At 39.9% G+C, this 19,840-nt stretch overlaps 1 protein-coding gene across 12 annotated transcripts in view; it reads left to right on the forward strand.

Annotated features, from left to right (window-relative positions):
- FARS2 (phenylalanyl-tRNA synthetase 2, mitochondrial) overlaps positions 1-19,840 on the forward strand; it is a 288,914-nt gene that overhangs the window by 222,955 nt on the left and 46,119 nt on the right. The window contains exon 7 of one of the 12 annotated variants that reach the window (XM_067290817.1): positions 806-2,149. The exons of the other annotated variants lie outside the window; for them this stretch is intronic. Within the exon in view, the coding sequence (XP_067146918.1) occupies positions 806-842 (37 nt within the window). The 3' untranslated portion in view covers positions 843-2,149. Of the gene's footprint in view, positions 1-805; positions 2,150-19,840 lie in introns of those variants that run through there. 12 annotated transcript variants of the gene reach the window in all.

The raw sequence follows: 19,840 nt of genomic DNA on the forward strand, positions 1-19,840 counted from the left end.
CTTCCAGGGCAATATGCACTCTCTTAACCACTTGTGCAGCTTCCCCCTGGCCTAGATTGGTATTCCTGAGCTGTCTAAAAATGGCACTTGCCTCACCAGTGGATTGATCCAGACTTGATGTTCCGGTGAATTTAGTTTTAATGTGATGAGTGCTGCAGAGGTGACACAGCTGCACGAAAGTGAGTCTGTTCTACTGTTCTGCACCGTCAGCAGCACCATCCTCTAGTGTCAGGATTATTTGGAAGGATGTGTGAAAAGACAACATGAATTTAAAGAGGCTCCAGGAGCAGTTTGGCATTTAGTAAAATGCCTTTCCTTGAAAACTGACAAATTAACAAATCGTAGAATCAAAACTAGAATCCTGCAGTGTCACTTCAGAATCAGTGGTAGGAGCAGAACAGCACTTTAATACTTTTCCTGAAGGGAGAGAAAAAAAACATTGTGAGTTAAAAGAAGAAATGTTCATCCCATAATTGTCTGATACTAGATTCTTGTTTACACTAAACTGTCAGTTACAATTTTCTGACTTCAGAAATGAGCCTTCTAAGTTCAGTTTTAGGTGTGTGTACAAAGTATATTGCTGGTTTTCAAAACTGCCAAGTACCAAAAGTTGTGCTGGTCAAGTTGTTTTGAGAATATAATCTGAAAACAAAGTAGCAAGACAAATGTTATGACTTTCATACCTTTGATTAGCGGTAGGGATGTACAAAAAGCAGATCACAGTCCTGTGTCTCTTTCAAAGCGCACTGTGAGGTTTTTAGGGCTGCTTATGAAACAAAATACAATCACATATTTTTACTTGCAGAATGAGACCCTTTGATTTTGAAGCCCTCAAGACATGAACAGAAGGACCCAGGATGCCATTTGAAGCGCTGGAGTAGTTCCAAGTTTTACTGTTAACCTGTCTATCTCAATGTGATACTACTGACCTGTCCCATGTTGTGAGGATTAATTACTTAGTTTGAACTGCACTTGAGGATGTGAAACACAGCTCACATCAGATAAGGTCTGTTGTCTACATCAGAAGAATGCAAAAAAGATTAACTATGGAGGTGTATGTGTGTTGGGGGGGGGGGGTCTCTTGCTTTTCTTCTGCTCAAGTCTCCTGATAGCACCTTTCCAATCTACTGTGCTACAAGGTAAGTGCAATTTAGGATAAGGTGAGAGTAGGCTGGTTTGAGATGTTTTTGGTTCACTCAAGCCATTTTTTCTTGCTATAGTTTTCAGTGATAAATTGATTTAGAACACATTAAAAATCACTGCAGGTTGTGGATAGACATATGAAATGCTGTTCAAGTGAGTGTGCCCTTAATGCCATAAGATCCTTAAGAAAAGTTTATCTTAAAAGGGAAGCTCCAAACCTTTATTGTTTCTGTGTTTCAATATAGAAAAACAGAAACAGCCCTTCTCCCAGCATTTTGAGGGGCAGTCATGCCTTCTCTTGGGACAGAGAAAAATCAAAGCAAATAAACAAACATGGCCACTAAATTTTAAAGGGGACTGTAGAAGAGCAAAGGAGTGTGCTAGACATTAATTTAATCCAAACTCCATCATGCTCTGAGAAAATGAGGAGTGCAGATTCCAAAGTCTGTAGAAAGATAAAGAGTAATTGGACTGGCATGACACCTAAAGACCAGTTCCCTTAGGAAAGCCTAGTCCTCTGAAATGTACCAATTTCTTTCTGAAAAAAAAAAAATCTAGCAGACAAGCAAAATGTCTCCTTAAACCTCTTTGACTGTAACCCACATAGCTGAATACCAGCTCTAGACTCAGAGACTGCCTCTGTTTCTTTATTGAGTTGATTGACCTAAGGTCAACAGATAAATTCTTTTCGGCAATCTGTTGTGTGAGCTGTTTTCTGGTCTCCTATGTCTGAGTGGAGTGAACAGTTTCTTTCCAGACCAGAGCACTTCCAGCAAATGAGATATTTCGTTGTAAGCTCTTTCCCACAGGGGTAGTTGATCCAATCTCTTCTTTTTCCGTCGCTCTGCTAGTCCCAGCCCTTTATGCTTGTTCACTTTGAGCTCTGATAAAGTTGATTCTCTTTTGCAGTGAACTTTGCTTCAAGTGTGCACTAAATGGCCAGTCTGTCCATATTCCACTATGTCAATAATACAACCAACTTTTCAGTTCTGACATTTTTGTATGAAAGAGATTAAAATGGAATTTCATAATATGCATTGTCTATCATGATTTCACGTAGCACTAAGCTCCTACTATAGATTTTAACATGTTCAGAAAAAGATAGTGGTGGCTGTCCACCCTAGAATAATGTGTATTTGTCTAGATGTATCTCAGCTATTGTAACATTCAACTGACATTACTCCAATAACATTTTATACTGCTGTTCATTTAAGATCATTCCAGTCTGTTGCGGGGACCAAATGCATGGTCTTTGTCGTATAAATTCTGTTTAGTGCCAATGTCATAAGTCAAATCTAGAGTTAGAAGAAATCGGGTGGAAGTAAACTTAGGTTTTACAGTCATATTTTATCGCTGTTGCATGTGCATATACTCCATTACTCTGCGCACAAGTTTTCTCAGCTCTCCAATAAATTACTTGCTCTGCCTAGAGTAGGAATCTTTCGAATGAAGGAAGATTCTGAAACTACTTCTTTCCATTTTCTCCCTTTGGGACATAGCCCCAGCCTTATGTAACTGCTCTTAAAATGTCAGAAAAACAGACCATCTGGGAAATGAGTAGAGGAAAATACAGGCAAAACAAATGCTTTAGTGTTCTTGTGCTCTTAGAAGTCACCTTTACTGCACTAGCATGCAACACAGATTCTCCCTCCCTCCAGTGGAGCAATTGGAAGAGGTGTTGCTGTAATCTAATGCAGTGGGGGAGGAGAAAAAGGGGCAAAAAAAAAAAAATCAGGCTCACATTGTTATTTTTTATTTGCTTTTTTAAATAATGATACTCTAGATGTTTAAATCCTATTTGACTTCCTGCTGCTGTTTGTTTTGTACAGCAAGCAGACTAGCCAATTTTGTGAAGCGCACCAAGATAATATTGATCTGTGCCGTGCTTGTTCACAAACCCTGTTCTTAACTGGTTTCTTTTTCCTACTTTCTGAGTGATACTTCTGTTACGTTTTTGGACTAATATGATAATGACTGACATTTTTATATTCCAAAAGCTTGTAGAGAATTTTACTTTCTGTAGAAAAAGGTGAAATTCAGAAATTTATATTTGGATGGGGGATAGTCACTTTACATCACTACTAATTTGTGTGTTTTGAATGCCTGTTAGAAAGACCCCTTTTTCCCTGTTGACTGTACAGGGAGCTAGGAGAAGGTAGCCCTCTAACTTAGGCACTAGAGATAGGTAAGCTGGGGGCATCCCACTTCAGATTCTCTTCCCCTCTGAGGATTTGTCATATGACTGAGCTGAGTATCTTCAGTAAGTGCTCTGCCTTTTAAAGGTCTCCCATCCAAAAATTAGCCCTGCCCTGCTGTGCTTAGATTGGGATTTGGGGAGAAAAACAGCAAAAAAGCCTGTGGCTTCCAGGCCTTATAATTTTCACCCTATTTACAAATCATATTGGGGGGAGGGGGGGAGAATTACTTGCGGGCCGAGATTCTGAAGGAAACCACAGAAGTCAGCCATACTGCTTTGCTGTGTGGCTTGCAGGTCTCCTCCCTGATGGAAGCTCAGATTGCTCTCACCTGCCATGAAGTAGGTATAGCCTTTCCTCGGCAGCTGTTCTAGCATAATAGAAAATGCCCTTGGTAAGAGGAATCCTCTCTTCCCCTTTCCACTGAACTGATGTGACATGATATTCAATCAAAATAAACGCCAGTGGCAAAATAAATCTTTCAGGAAAATCTGCACCACCCTTATGAATCCAGAAAGCAGTAGCTCCTCATAGGCTGGGTGCAAGGTCAGCAAAACAGCTGTTGTTTCAAACACTCTTTTCAGTGGGAGAGTCAAGCAGGGTGAGGGGAACATGTAAGTGTCTGCAGAGAAGGCCTGCACGGCCCATGGGAAGGAAGGTCTGCAGGCCGTGGGTTGCTGCTGGCACTGTTTCTGCTCTCCTCTGAGGATTATCCCCTTTTATGTTATTTTGGGACTGCCTAGGTTTTTCCTGGCTGGAGTCAGGCAGGAGACTTTTTTCTCTGTCTGGGTTAGTATTTCAGACAAAGCTAGAAGGCTGCAGGGTCTGTTGTGGGTTTGTGCGGCAGAACCCAGATCCATCAGTCAGACTCTGTGTGTGTGTGTGTGTGTGTGTGTGTGTGTTTATTAGTAATGCTTTGAGAGGACATGGAAATGCTAACTGACAGATGGGCAGATCTCTAAATTTTACACTGCAGTACGAATGAGGGAATCCTGCACAATAATTGCCAGAAGGCATGTCAAGGTCTCTGTGGCCCCAGATCGCTATAGTAATTTCTACTCTTTCCCCTCAACTCTCTTCATTACTTTGGGTGACATCACTGCTTCTGCCAAGCCTCTGTTAAGTCATCTGTGAAACAGGGCTAATCAGATTTGCCTACCTTATGGAGATTAATTTATTAAACTTATATTGCAAAGCAGTGCGAAGGCTTAAAATGTTATGGAAATGTTGAGTGGTAGCCATGTTACATTAATTTTGTTTATTGAGTTCCATCACACATAATGTCAATGTGCTTCTGCAAATTATGGCAGTACAAGCTAATCAAAATATAGGCTTTCCTAAAACTGTATTTATTTTGCAATATTTTTGCTAGCTTTCCAAATCAATATGAGTTGGGTAAATAAATAAATGACAAATCTTGTGTATCAGTGCAGGCCATTTTAAAGCCTGCTTTGGAATACTGGCTGGGAACTTCACATTTTTCTGCTTGCCATCCTCTGATCTTCTCACAATTTAATTTCTCTGTCTCTTGCTCTATCTTGTTCTACCTGTGGTTTTTTATACAGTTCTGCTGCACTTAAACCTCTTCGCCTGTTGATTTCAACTCACTGTTTCTATTTCTATCACTTTCAATTAACTTGATCTGCATTTCACTGTGTCTGATTTTTCTGACCGGTAGGTATGAGCTGGGGACTAACAGTTCACATGTGTATACCCTACAGGCGAAAAAAGAAACAAGCCCTTCTAGTTTGCCTGCCAGGGATAGAGTGATTAAGTGTACAGCAAAAGTGCTTTCTCAAAACCACAACTAGGGAAGGAGGCAATACTTGGCAAAGGAGCTTCCATTAAGAGCACTTGCTGGAAATATCTGCACATAGTTCCTGAAAAATACACTACAGAACCATGTAATGTTCAATTTACATTCTTTAAAATGGACAGAGCAAAAGCCTTGTCAGGGATCCAGGTGTCTTGTTCAGGAAGCTGCTGGAGGATAACAGAAGCCTGTCACAGCCTGAACTGTTCCAAAAGCAAAGCAAAACCCCAGATGAGTCTTAAGTCCCAGAGGCAGGTCGTCCAAGGGGGAAGGTGTTGGCAGCAACACAGAGGGCATGAGGTCCACTACACAAGTGCCCTCGTTCTGGTCTTCAGTGTAGTGGCAGAATGGGGGTAGGTGTTCCTGTAATCAAACCATTTTCAAGTAGACCCTATTTTGAGGTGAAAGAGAAAGTAGAGCTTGAAAAAATAAGTGCAATTCCTGTATGTAAATGGTGCATTCTCCCAGAAGACTGTAACTGGACAAGAGAGTCATGTATACTGTAGTTGGTTTCATTTTATTTCTAAAGAAAAAACATCTTTAAAGGGGAAGGCATGATTTGTATGTACTTTTAGGGATACTTACATTCCCAGCAATGTGCCAGGGACCATACAGTACACAGTGCACTTGGCATCATTAAGTCTTTCAGGCCTGGTGCATTTGGCATCTCCCAAGACTGAAACCCAGCAGTAACCTCGAGGGCATTGGCCTGGCCACCAGGCACTATTTCCAGAAACAGAGAGAAGCTGATCTGGCTCCTGAGCTGCTAGAGCTATTGCTAACTATGGGCCAGATTTTAATATTGGTAGGACCAGTATAAATCCTGAGGAACTGGGCTGATGTCAGTGGATTACTTGAGTGTACTGGTGCTCAGAATCTGTCCTTTCACCCTAAAGGTGGGATGGAGTCTTCTTTCAGTAGTGCAGCTTCAGACCTACTGGAATGGAAACTTCCCAATGGCCCATACAAATATTCTCCTAATGTCAGGAGGTCCTGCAGTATTGGCACTTAGTGTCTTTTCTGAATAGAAGAGCAATTTTAAATCCACTTTTAATAGGCTTCAATGGCTTTCTCTTGGGACCTGTGTAGTTAAATTCTTAATAACTCATTTGTTGAGCTATTCATTCTCAGGGAATTGAACGTTCTCCTTGTGTTCCTGTGGGAACACACCAGGCTCAGGCCCTGCGTACCAACCCCATGTGAAGAAAGACTTGGTTTCACGCTGTCCATCTTCACATGTTTGTTCTGCGCATTTTTTACTAAGAATTTGCTTCTGTGTTGGGAAGTCTTTAATAGGTCATTAACCGGATGGCAGTAGAATTGAACTTAGGGTGAGATTTTTTTCAGCAAGCTGAAAATTGCTAGCTATACAAGACTAATCTATGGTTAAGTATCTCACAGCCCTTCCTGCAAGACCACACTTGAAGAACACATCTGTGACAGGAGTGGTTTCTTGTTTGTGTTTCTTTTTTGTGTTTCTTTTCCTCTCTAAACAATCACTGACACTAAAAGGAAGCACCAAGTGTGATGATGGCATTTGTAATATGGATTCCTCTCTTGACTGGAACTGGGCAGAAGCCAGACAGGCATTTCATACAAAAAGTCAACTGGCAACCATTTGAAATGGAAGAGACATTTGAAAAGAGTTGGTTATTCCCATCCCTGCATCCCATACAGATATATGGAGTTGCTACAAATTTCTACCAAGTGCGGATGTTAATGGTGTCTTCTGGGCCAGTATTTATTGCCATTTAATTTAGAGAAAGGAAGAACTTCATTTTTTCAATGTTAGCAATTAACAACAAAAGTTTTTGATGTATAGTTTCACTTCTACAACCCACCATCCCATTAGAACAGTTCTAGAGGCTGGGTTTTGCTGGAAGGGGCAGGTGGTCTTTGTGGTACCTATCATTTTCTTTTTTTTGGATTACAGCTCCTCCTGCTCACCTGGGACTGCTTTGTGATCTCGTGTCACAGTAGGTTTGCTTTTGCTGAGGGCCTCTGTGCTGTCAGACTGACTAATGAAGGTGTTTCCCACTGCAACATAAAGAGGAAAAATAACATTTTTAGTTAACGGATGAGGGATGAGCCAGACTATAACAGTGAACACATAGCAGTGTTAAAAACTTAACCTCCTCTTTCATAAGAGTTATGACTGGTACACACACATTTGGACTTCGTGGCAGAAATTCTTCTTTTGAGGGGCAGGGGAAAGCTGTGACAGGGAGAAAGCTTGCCCAGCTAAGTGGCACCAGGCAGATGTCAGCTCTCAGGCAGCAGATATGTGGTGTTAGCCTCCAGCACTGGTCTGTAGCAGAACTCAGCAGTGTGATTGTAAGCAGCTAGTTCAAACAGAAACTGATCAGAAGAAATCTAGAAAGAAAATCTAGACTAGAAAATTAGAAGCAGAAACATAATTAAGAGGAATTTGTGCTGTAGGCCTTGCAAAGGCCAAGCCAGCCTAAGTGGATGGGTTCCTGAGAAAAGGGAGAATGGAAAAACAGCAGATTATGTTAAAATCAATAAATAAAATGAACCACATACAAGGCAAGAGTAGTTAGATTTCCTATAGCATATACAGGTGCTGCTTTATTTTAGCATGGGAGACACTGTGTCAGAATAGGGATCTGTCAGTTTTCAATATGGTCTTTCAGAAAGTCCTTCCAGTAGATACAGGCTGAATTGGGATTTCTCAAGTTCATATGGAGGAAAAGCCAATATATCTGGCTGTGTTTCTCTCCTGAATGCCTATAACATTTCACTGAATGCTTTCATACAAGTGTATGACACTTTTATACATGCCTGTAAAATTAAAATGAAGCATATCAGTATAGCTAGCAAAAATTAAATTCACAGATCGAACTGGCAATGAAGCCAAATTCCAGGAAAAGTCATTGGCTATGTGGGAAACTCAAGGAATATAAATTAATGCATTTTTGAAACAAAATGTTAAGCATCATTGCTTAGGCAAAAGCGATATGATTTCACAAAATCCTCATAGTATTGTAAATGTTTCTACCAAGCAAAATTAATATTGCTAGTATTTATTCCAGTTGAATAAAACATGGTGTTTTCAGATCATGGGGAGTCATGTAAAGCTTGTTCCCATTCACATGGGTCCACATCTCCTGGGTCTTGTACAAAGAAGGAAACCCAAAAAAGCTTAGAGCAAATTTCAACTGAAACCTAAATATTAGGGGTTTATTTATTTATTTATGATCCTTAAGTATTATTTGTTGATTTAAATTTAACTTATTTATAAACCAAAGTTTTATTTATTTAAATTTATTTTCTTTGTTTTTAAGATCTCCATATTTTCTCAAAAGTCCAGGTTTTCTGAAGAAGTTATTTAAATTTATGAAAAAGTTGCCAAAACTTGGTGATTTTTTTTCCTGCAGAATTCATTAAGTTTTTGAATTAGTAACAGCATCTAAGCTAAGTGATTTTTTTATCTGATGTACTTGTTTTGAACAACTTCAGTGTAGGTAACTGAATTATGTACTTTACTTGCTTAGAAGCAAATTACCAAAGAATGATTACATTTGAGGTATTCAGTAAGATCACTTCCAAAGTGACATTACCTGCAGCTTAGATCAGTGATGATGTTTGCGCTTCTGAAATCAGCTGGAGTTCAGCACTTGCACATTTTTGTGCGTCTGGGCCTCAAACTCCTTGAAAACAGGCCTGATTTTCCCAAGCTGTCAAAGCTCCCTTTGAAAACTGTATCTGTTTTCAGTGATCCACACTGTGCTCTGAGGTTCATTGGTGCAATTCAGTAAAGTAATTCTTAGAACTCCTGTATGGATGAGCAGAATCAGTCCCTGCTGTATATATATTTTCCCAACAAAACCTGTCATGTTCCATAAGTAATGAAGTTGATTACTTTGCGGAACAGGTAAGTAATGAAAGTTGGTTACTTTGCGGAACAGGTAAGATAATACCACACAGATCACGATGGGTTTTTGAGCATTGCAGTTGATTTCCTTTAACTAGTGTCTCCCCTGCGTTGCAGAAGTTTTGAAAGGTGGCTGCTTTCTTAAGCTGAAAAGTACTACTGTGGAAGAAAGAACGACTTGTTCAAAATGATTGTTGCTCTTGGCAAGAGAATTTGAAGCTATCTGATAAAGAAAATACAGAGTGTGAATGAACCTTTCACTGTGGTAACTGACATGAAGTAGGTTGGTATGTGTTGAGCAGACTGTAACAGCTTCTAACTTTTGCTTGAATTATGAAGAAAACTTCAGCATACATGTAACATTTTTTAGAAGATACATCTTCTAAATGAAGGGAAGCCTAAGTTTAGTGCGTAGACAAGAACTCAACATCAGATGTGAAAAATCACAATTCCATCTATTTTTATTTCAATAATATTAGAGAGCAATGGAGGGGAAAGAAATCTACTTCTGTGCTGTGAGAGTAGTTTTGACTGATGACTAAGTGCCAGCCTGGGGAATTATAGTAGCTGTGTGTGTGGCATACTTTAGGTTTACTGAATTTTGAAGAAACTGCAGAGTTTGACCTGCAGGTGCCAGCTTGGTCTGTTTTTCTAAATTTATCTGAAAAGGGCACTTAAGAAGAGGCAGCACATACTGTCTTCAAAAGGACAGGCTGTCTTACTGCTATGGAAGAAGCTGAGCCATGTTGGCTACTACCAATAGCAATAAAAATGTCCTGAGTGAAATTTTCACTGAGCCAGTGGAAATCATAGCCTCTGTATTAATGAACATGAGCCCTCCCTGTGACTCCCTCTTGCTGGTTACAGGTTCTGAGCCTGCTGAGTCAGAGTCTGAAGAGCTGGTTTATCCCTGCAAGGCAGCCTGATCTGCAGCTAGACTCACTGCTGAGGGCACTGAGCTGCTGGAGAGTCACTGTTTCTGATTGCACCTCTGATATTAGCCTGTTGCAATGGCTTGGAGGTGTCTGTGGTGCCTTGGTTTTCAAACCAGCTCCCTATCTGTGGCTCCCCCATATGTCTCTTGTTGAAGGGCTGTGAAAACCAGTGCCATCATGAGACTGAACATTTTCCTGATCTCATGGGATGAAATGTAGGCCCCAGAGAAGTCAGCAGGTGTTTGCTATTGACTTCAGCAAGATTGAAACTTCATCCAAGATGTCTGCTGCCAGCAAGTAGGATGTGACCGGGGCACTGAAAAATGAGTGCCTGAAGAGGTACAGGCAATGTCAGTAAGACTGCTGGAATTTTGCACACTCTCAGGAATGCAGGGAGACATTAAGGATGACTTGGATATTTCAGAAGATGGGGAATCCTATTCAGTAGATTTCTGAGTCCTGCAGGCACCCCAACCAACTTTAAATGAGTCTACTTGTCCTGAAAATAGCCATCCACCAAAGACTGTGATTTCTGTAGTTTGACCTACCTGTGAAGAAGTAGAGTAAATTGTCCTGCACCAGATACAGTACTGCTGCAGCTGGATTGCTTCCATTCCAAATTTCAGTCTAATAACACTAGCTTGGGTATGTCTGTTATTCTGCTGTCTGTAGTGTGGATGTGCCACCTATCAGGAAGATACCCACAAACAATAGCTCTGAGAGAGGTAGTAAAGCTTAAACATGTTTGAGAAGGAAAAAGATTGGAGCAATATGAGCCTTTAAATTGCAGCAAGTTGCCAGAATTTTGGAAGGCATCTCAAATCGAATAAAGAGACTGTGCTGATAATGAAAACATACAATACCTTGTGCTATTCAGCTCCTGTGCAACCTGCAAGCCCTTAGATCTTGTTTCAGAACCAGCTGAGCTCAAGAAGAACAATAACAACAATAAAATGTATAGGGGAATGTGGTTAAAGAGGGATAATGCATATCAAAAAGGAATATTTAATTCTCTTGACAGACATTGATGAATTTTAAATATACAGAATAACTTTTTAGGCATAAACTGTTCCTGATGGCCTAAGGAGTAGGATTATTGTAATTTATGACTTTGACACAAAAATAGGTGCTACATAACACTGCAGATGCTTTATATCTGTAAGTAGTTCCACGGATACAGGAGAGAGTAGTCTTTTCAACTTATTAGCAGAATGATAGCCATTTTTTTTAAGGAGGGCTATTGCTCAGCTGGGAGTTGAAGTCATATATCTTGCATTTTGGTTCAGTTTCCTATCCATTTGATTCTTCCCTTTTCTCACTGACGGAAATGAAATATTGACATGGAGTGAGACCTGGTTGCATACTGCTGTATAATATTATGATGCTATTGTATAAATTGTGGGTCTGTCCTGGTTGTGAGAAGGTGTGTTCCTATCTGGACCCTGCATCTTGAGAAATATCAGGGAAGAAAAATCCAGGCAGCAGAAGTTATCTGAGATGTGAAAATGTACAAGGCATGAGGATAAATTAAATGTATTAGAATTGCTTAGGTTAGGGAGGAAACAGATGACAGGTGACATGATAGAGGAATGTAAAAATAATGAATAGTGCAGAGAAGGCTGACTGCATGCTCATGCTCACTGATTTGCAGATATAACAAGAACATCCAATGCAATTAGAAGGCACTACATTCAAAACAGTTAAAAGGAAATCTTTTATGACAAAAGTGCATAAATAATTACTGACACAAGATTCTCTTGAGCAAAAGAGCTCCAGTGGGTTTGTGAGAAGATTAATGTATGAATGAAATCTTTCTGCTTCAGTGCATAAACCCGGTCATTAATGGATGAGAAGAATCTTCCTCCATTGGCTTGTTATTGCAGAATTGTTCTTTATTGAGTGTAGGACTGCTTTCTCAGTGAACTGGTACTGGATGCTTGAAAGGGAAAGAGGGGGCTGTTGATCTGTCTTACAGCACTAATTCCTTTGTTGCTCTAAGTTGTTTAAGGCTCAGATCGGATACTCTTCCCATATTTCAGCTCTGTTATTTGAGGGTTTTTTTCTGTGGGATAATGAAATATTCATTTTTAACTCATTTGCAGATGACTACCTCCAGATCAAAGAAGCACACAATTCTTCTTGTTTGAAATTTAACTCAGAGAGCCAGATTTATCTTTGGATAACTCCATGGTAGTCAATAGAATTACCCAAGACACTAGCTAGGCTGAGACTGTTGAAGAAGCAGCTATTTTTATATTGAATTAAAAGGTGGTGGATGAATAGCAGTTACAGGAGTAAAAAAGTGCAGTGTTGGTATTTTACTATATAGGTAGGATGATATGGAACCAAACGTGAAGTGAAAATAGTGGACAGTGCAAGGATGCAAATTGAAGGAAACAAAGCCACAGCTCCCATATTAATCTAGATTTAGAGTAAGAGCCTAAAGGCAGCCCACTGCAGCAGAAAAGAATGGAATCCTTTATAAAGGCCAAATATTGTTTTTACCTGCTGTGGAAATGAAAGGCAAATTTCTTTTCAACCTAAAATACCTTTTCACAAGAAGGCAGGTTGTTTAAAATGAAAAAACTTTGATTTGTGACAGTACAAGAAAGAAGTGACAAACCAAGTCTAGCAATGGGCCACCGAGAAGGTTAGGGGACTTGAGCACATGACACGTGAGCAGCCGGGTTCATATCATAGTATCTTCACTGCAGGGTGCTTCCCAGTACAGTGGAAGGATTCTCCTGTGATTAAGTCAGTTTTTGACAATGTGTTCCCTGGTGTTATCTGGAAGGGAGGAAGTATGGGTCTTTATTTTTAGGTTGGAATCCTATGCTGTCCCTTCCTTCTGAGAACAGCATGCCATCAAGGACATCATAATTCCTAAAAGGACTGCCTGTGAACTTGGAGCACGTGATCCCCAGTGCAACAATAAAAGGGAAGTTTTGAAACATCTTCAATAATTTTTTTATCCTCTTTCCAGGAGGACAGAGGTATTAATAGATCACAGAATATTTTTTCTCATTTAATTACAAAGATAAAGTTTATAGATGCCGTTTCTCCCTTCTTCTTTTTTTCTTTTTTAAAGATGAAAGTTGAGTCTCCTGTTGGGGGCTTCCCCTTGGTCCATCTGGAACAGGGATTTGCCACCCTTGGTGTCATGTGGGCAGAACAGACTTGTGAAAACAGCCTTGGCATTTTGAAGGGTTTTTTTTCTTTCTTTCTGATGTGTTTTAATACTGTGGTTTTTTCAGTGTTGTGAAAGTGTTCAGGAGGAAAGACTTTTTCCCCCTAGAGATTAAATGGCACCAGTGTAGCCCAGCTTTGATGGGCGTAAAAATGTGACTGCAGAGTTTTCATATACACTGACAAAAGGACATTCCTAATATTAATAGCTATAGCATCTGAGCATTTGAAATGCAATCTGTAGATTTATCTATTTTCCTTCCTTATCCCTTTGCTCCTACTTGGATTCACAGGATGATGAACTGTCTAATCAGAAATATCATGTGTAATTGAATTCAATAAACCTACTTTAATTGGCACAAATGCATCTTTGTAAAGAAAAATTTCTCCTGAGGTGAATGGTATTCTGGATTGACAAATGAAAATATTAGGGGGTTTTATTACATTAAATAGTAATAAAATGAAAATTCATAATGATTTTCCAGGTCCAACTCTGGGTCTGATCCTGTGAGCTGATACATATGTTCAGCTCTCAGTGAACCTAAAGGGAGACAAAGATGATTGCAAGCTGCAGATCAGATTCTTATGCAAAGTGTCCACAATGTGAGTAAACTCCACACTCACACAAAGCAAATTCTTCCTGAATATGAATACTTTAAAATACTGGTAAATGCTGATAAATGAATACTTCCACTGTGCAGAAGGTAGGTCCAACATATGACGTAGTAAATGTCCTGAAAAATATTATTCTGGATGATTTTCCTATTTTCTTAGTTACTCAGTAAAAAGCATTTCAATTCCAGTGAGTAATGAATGATTTAACAACTTAATTTGTAACATACTCAATATATTACTTTTTCCACTTTTCCATCAAATTAGTACACTGGGTGACTTAGTGATTCCTGTTTAGACCTAGCCAATGTCTGATAGGATTTACATCAAGACAGTTATAAAATTAAAACAATAAATAAGCAGTCTGACAGATTCTTTCAATATTAGCTTAATTCTTAACCCAACCTATCAAGGGTGATATTTATTATAGACCTAAACAGCATGGAATTAAGAACTATATGAATTAGCAGAAGAATCCTAACCACCAGTTAAAGTTGATTTCCTAGCCTGTGTGTTTTCTCACACAGCTAGAAAGGAAGGTTGTGTCATTAGTGCCAATATAGCAGCTTTGGGATAGAAGGCAGGCAGAAAGAAAAGCATTCAAGTGTTGCACATCCATGCAAATATGTTTGTATGTCTGCAGGCATAAGTGGATGAGCTGAAGTGCTAGAACCAACCACTACAAATCTGTACCCAGTCTTCATAATCTGTTGTGCAATAAGCCCATCCAAACAGCAGATGATATTCTCACATTAACAGTCCATTTGCCCTCTGTCCTCTGTCTCCACAACAAATTGAGGAATGTCCTTGGTGATCTTTTAAAAGGAAAAGAGAGATAGTCTCTACAAAGAGAGCATTGTAAAACAACAACCTGTTACAAAAGCTAGTTGCAAGAGGACCGCAGAAAATGCGAAATGGTGCTCTTTGCAAGCAGTTTAATCACTGTGTGTGACAGATGTGAGGGTAGTGGCTATTTGCCTGACTGAATTTCTTGTGAAGAAGGCATGACTGGAAGTTGTTTCTGCTCAAGTTTTGAGACCAGGCTCCTTTTTACTTCCCTGTGGCACTGTATGGATGCAGAGACTCTGGGCTTGGCATTCCCAGAATGCCAGGGCTTAAAACCTGTACTGAAATGTTGACAGTTTCACAGGTGGAAGCGAGACGGTTTAAGTCTCTCTTTGGAGTCTGAGAGCTGGCTAAGCCTCCACATAAGCACTTTTCTGCTCCCAGGCTTTTCACAACAGTTCTGTTCGCTTTGATTTGTGTATTTTCATGCCTCGTTCTGTTAGGCACTGACAGAGCAGTCGCAGTTCGTATTGCAGGAGAGCTCAGCAGTGGTGGGTCTTCCATTTTTTGTTTTGGTTTGTGCCTTTGCAAAGAAGAGTACGGGCTCTCCAAACTGTCTGTCTCTGCGCCCTTCTTGCTGCCGTAGTCTAAACTGTGTCTTCTGTCACACTAAAATGTGCATTCAGTGCTTGTTTTTTTCCAGTAGAGGTAGCAGCCTTTGCAGAAAGGAAAGCTTTCTGGTGCTTTGTACAGCCTCCTCTTCTGGAAAACCAATATAGAAAATCCTCAGGGTGGTTTATCAAAACAGATGTATGAAACCTTCAGGGGACACCCTTTCCCCCAAATAGGCCCTGCCTCTATACGAAAACAGACATGTTCCTGTAAGCAAATTTTCCGGAGACATGCCTGACAAGCAGTTCTTTCTTCTGTGCTCCATGTAATGAAAATCTGCTGCTTCACTGAATTGGGATCAACAATTGCTGCTTTAAACATGAGCTTGGGCCTGTATTGCCACTAAGAATTTTTTTTCCTTCTGGGCTTCATAAAACACTTATGCAGGCAGGAATACTTAACAGGTCCTGCAATACCCATGTTTGGCATGTGTGTATATAATAGGTGTACCTAGAGTCATTCAAGAGTTCAGAAGTGCAATTTGCTGGTTTTGCACCCGGATATAACGTCACAAAAAGACTCCCATTAAAAAAATTTAAAAAAAAGTACTCAGTTACTTAGGATGATAGAAAAGAGATTTCTTAGTTGTCTTTAAGCTATTGATTCCTTTAATAGTTTTTGAGGAGTACACACTTAATTCATCATCACAAAAGGATACTGCCTGCAGCACCATACCACCTCTAGTGGGGGAGGAGGAATGCTACTGGGGGCCTGTATAAGGCTGCCTGCTCTGCAGGAGTTTTGAGTGATCCTCAATACACTTAAAAGAAAAAGAGGTTCAGAGAAGGAGCAAAGGCTGGTGGACTTGCTGCTTTTGAAAACTGTCCATCTTTCCTCCATTGACAGTGAAGGGAGGTTTGCAATGATACCTGCTGTTGTTGCTCTGTTGGCTGGGGAAGGACTCCAGTCCAAGACTCCAGGCATAGCCCTCTTACGCTGAATCCTTGCTTTTGAATAAAGACTTAAGCACATATTGTTTACCAGCTTCAGGGAGTGCTTCAAGCAACATCTTTCATGCCATCCCACATCTCCTTTATCAGTTTACTTACCTTCATGTTAAAATTTTGTGGGATAACACCTTTTCCTCTCAAATGGAGTTGGTGAACCTGCCCTCCTACTTACTCCTTGTCTGAATTTTCTCTGTGATCTTACAGTGATTTATGTAGTGGGATAGACAGATGTGACACATTCCTAGGTCTACTGCTCCTCCATATTCCAAATAGTCATCATTAGATTTTGGTTCTGCTATGCATGGCAGTACTGGGCATCTCATAGACTTCAGTTGAACCATGCTAATAGTAAGGTGATATTTGTTTTGTGTTAGGTGTCAGAATTCAGCACCTAGTAACTTCCCCACTAGGGAATATGTGGGGTTTTTTCCTGCTTCCCACCTACTACCCTCAGGGAATTTCACAAATAAATTGCTGATCTTCTAGGTGTAGATGAGCAGACTGAACAGTCAGGCTTAAAAATAGCTTAACTCCTGTAAATCTGATCTTTTTCACAGCCAAAGTATTTTTGCTCTTCTTGTCTCAGAGGAACATTCAAAGTGCAAGGAAAATGTTTTTGCAACAAAAATTATTGGCAATTTTCTGCTAACACAAAAATATTGGAAGCAGTTATTTCTCTTTTCTTTCTGAACACTGTTTGAGTGCTGTTCTTTTGAATATAACACCAGATAGTTCAATTATAGAGCAAATATACTAAATAATGCATGTCAGTTAGAACTGTACTTCCATCTTCCCAATTAGCACATACTTTGGTTTACAGTACAGAAATCTTCCAGTCTTAAAGTTAAATCAAGATACTTAGTTTTTTCCTGAAAATTTGATTCCAGTATTTGTATATTGTTTTTGTGCTCCTACAAATACAGCAGTCTAGCTTTGGAAAATCACAATTGTCTCTTTAAAAATCTTCTGAATGCAAATGCAAGATACAAATAAAAGGCATGCCTTACAGGTCCTTTAGAAAGCCTTTACATGAGCTAGTTTGAGTACAGGGAGCAGTCTAACTACAGCATTCCAGAATTGATAGTGGGCTGCAAAGTAGCCTAAGAAGCAGGGCAGATTTAATATATATGTGTCCATGCTCACCTGCAGCCAGTTTTTTAATTATGCTTCTATTGCATGATAGTTGGTGGCTGTTGCATTTCGGAAAGGAAATACAAATTAATCAGATTCTCTAATGCCTTCAATCAGACAAACTTCTAAAAAACCACAAGCCTCTAATGGCTATCCCATGAATCTCTGCTACTGTGAGGAACAGAAAAAATTTTGCTTACAAAATGCATATATTCCAAGGTGAACCTATTTCAGTGTTCTCTCAATTTTCATCTAGGTTAAAAGCAAGAAATTTCATGTACACTGCAATTACTCGTGCTGAAATTGGTCAGAAGGATACAAAGCACATTTTCAGTCAAACTTGCGAAAGGCCTGGTTAAGACTTTCAAGCTTTGGCCCTAGGCAGTACCCCCTGAAGGTATCGTATCTTGCATTGGCAATTGCTTATGAGAGCCCAAAGCAGTAGGAGCTGAGCTAGCAGATTCTCTGGTTTGGGTCCTGGAACTGTGATCTTAGGCTGTGGCAAAAATATCAATCTGCTTAAATGTTCCCAGGCTTCACTTCTACACTCATACGGTTCCCTGTGTTTATGCATCTAAGTAGGGGAACGAAATCAGGGAACTGATTTCAGTGAAAACATATCCTTCAAAAAAGAGAGATGTGGGTGGGTTTCAGCCGAGTCAGTGTCATTTGTCTGCACAACCAGCTGTGTCAGCACATGGTCCTGCTGCAGGAATGGGCAGGACAGGAACTGGTGCACCTTCTATTGCTCTTGAAGTCAGGGCTGCTGAAACACTGCCTTGCTGCCTGTTCCTTCCAAAGGAAGAGGCTGTGGTATTTACTGTGGGAAGACAATAATCCATGACTTTGGGGAATGTTTAGCAGAGAAGTCCCATGGCTGCCCTTTGCCTTCACTTGTAGGCTGTCATTTTCATACAGAATAGTTGGTTATTGCCTTTCAGTTTTGCAGGTAATCTTTGCAGCTGTTGCCACATCAAAGATTATAGTTTAGACTAATCACATCTGTGTTTGGACCAAGTGCTCTCCTCAGCATCATAACTTCAATGGATGAAGGGGAACAGACTCTCTTTACCTGTTAAGCTTGAGAGTGACAGATCAACTGCTAGTCATTGCTCTCAAGTCCTTTTTTCCTTATTGAAATATTCAATGAAGAGGAGACTTAAACAGATAACATATTACTTCAATAAATATATTGTAAAACATTTATACACAAGGTTTTACCCTCTTTAATTTCCAAGGTTCATAGCAGGAGTTTTACCCTAGAGTGCGTTGCCACTCCACACTGACAGATTATCTTTGAGAAGCCATGCTGTCTCCTACTAAGTAATAAGAGTCCTGCAGCAGGACTGTTGATGTTCACACAGGTGGTCCTGTGCATAAGATCCAGATATGTCAGATGCTTGTATTTCATTTTTCCAAGGATTTCAGAGCCCTTTCCTTTGGACAGGAGCTTCTGTTGAATTGAGGTTCTTGTGAAGACAAAGTGAAGTGCCAGTAATTCTCCTCATGTGTAAAGAGGTTAAATGAGTCATTTAATGACATTCGGCAAGTCCTTGTCAATCCTTGTCCTTCTCAGCCCTGTTTCCCATTCTGATATCCTGCCATGGTAAGAGATGCATGACATTTGTCGAAGAGGAATGTGATAGTTTAGCCAGACTAGGAAACTATCTGTAAGATTTGAACATGTAATTGGAATCGATCCCATTTTTGTAGCTGAATGAATTTCCACCTTTCTGCTGATCTACATAGGCTGACAGTTTGCACACTCTTAAATAATTTTTACTATAGCAATTTAAGCTAATGTGTTTTACTGTATTGCTGGGTAGGGATAGAAACATGGACATGGTTGGTTTCAGCAGTTCAGCTGATTAATGGTAGCTCAGTAATTCACTGTGACTTAAGCTTTGCAGTATGTGAGTACACTTAAATCTCATTTGGGCATTGTCCCTAATTTTTGAGATTCTCTTCTTGCTTTCCAGTTCTCAGACCAACTAGATCTTTCTCTCCATATTTCACTTCCTTGAGTCTGCTTTCAGTGCTGCTCTCTACTACTTAAAAACAAGTTTGCTAGCTTCTAGTCATTGGAGGAAGCAGAAAGAAGGAATATATGCTTGGTCTGAAGAGAAGGGGCAAAGCTAGCAAACATCACAGTTACTGTGTGTTTGTAGGTGTCTTTAAAACACACTAGTCAGGTTAAATTTTCAATGAGCCTCAGGTTTGGTTCATTCCTATGGCTTCAGTCTAGTCCATTCATTCTTTCAGTGGTAACCTTTGCAAGCCATGTGGTGCTTAGAACGAGGAAGTCTGTAACTCAGTGATGCAGTTTGTATTATACCAGGTGCTGATTTTAACTGTGGTGATAGTTGGCTGTGAGAATTTCAGTACCAAATGCATCACGTTCATCTAGACCAAGTCTATCTTTTGTGGTATTCTATCTGAGACATATAACAGAGGAAAACTTGTGTAATCTGTCCTTTATCAAGGGTCCTTTACAAGGGTGGGAAAGTACCAAAAATGCCACA

This window comes from Apteryx mantelli, chromosome 2 (genome assembly GCF_036417845.1).
Source record: "Apteryx mantelli isolate bAptMan1 chromosome 2, bAptMan1.hap1, whole genome shotgun sequence".
Taxonomy (NCBI): domain Eukaryota; kingdom Metazoa; phylum Chordata; class Aves; order Apterygiformes; family Apterygidae; genus Apteryx; species Apteryx mantelli.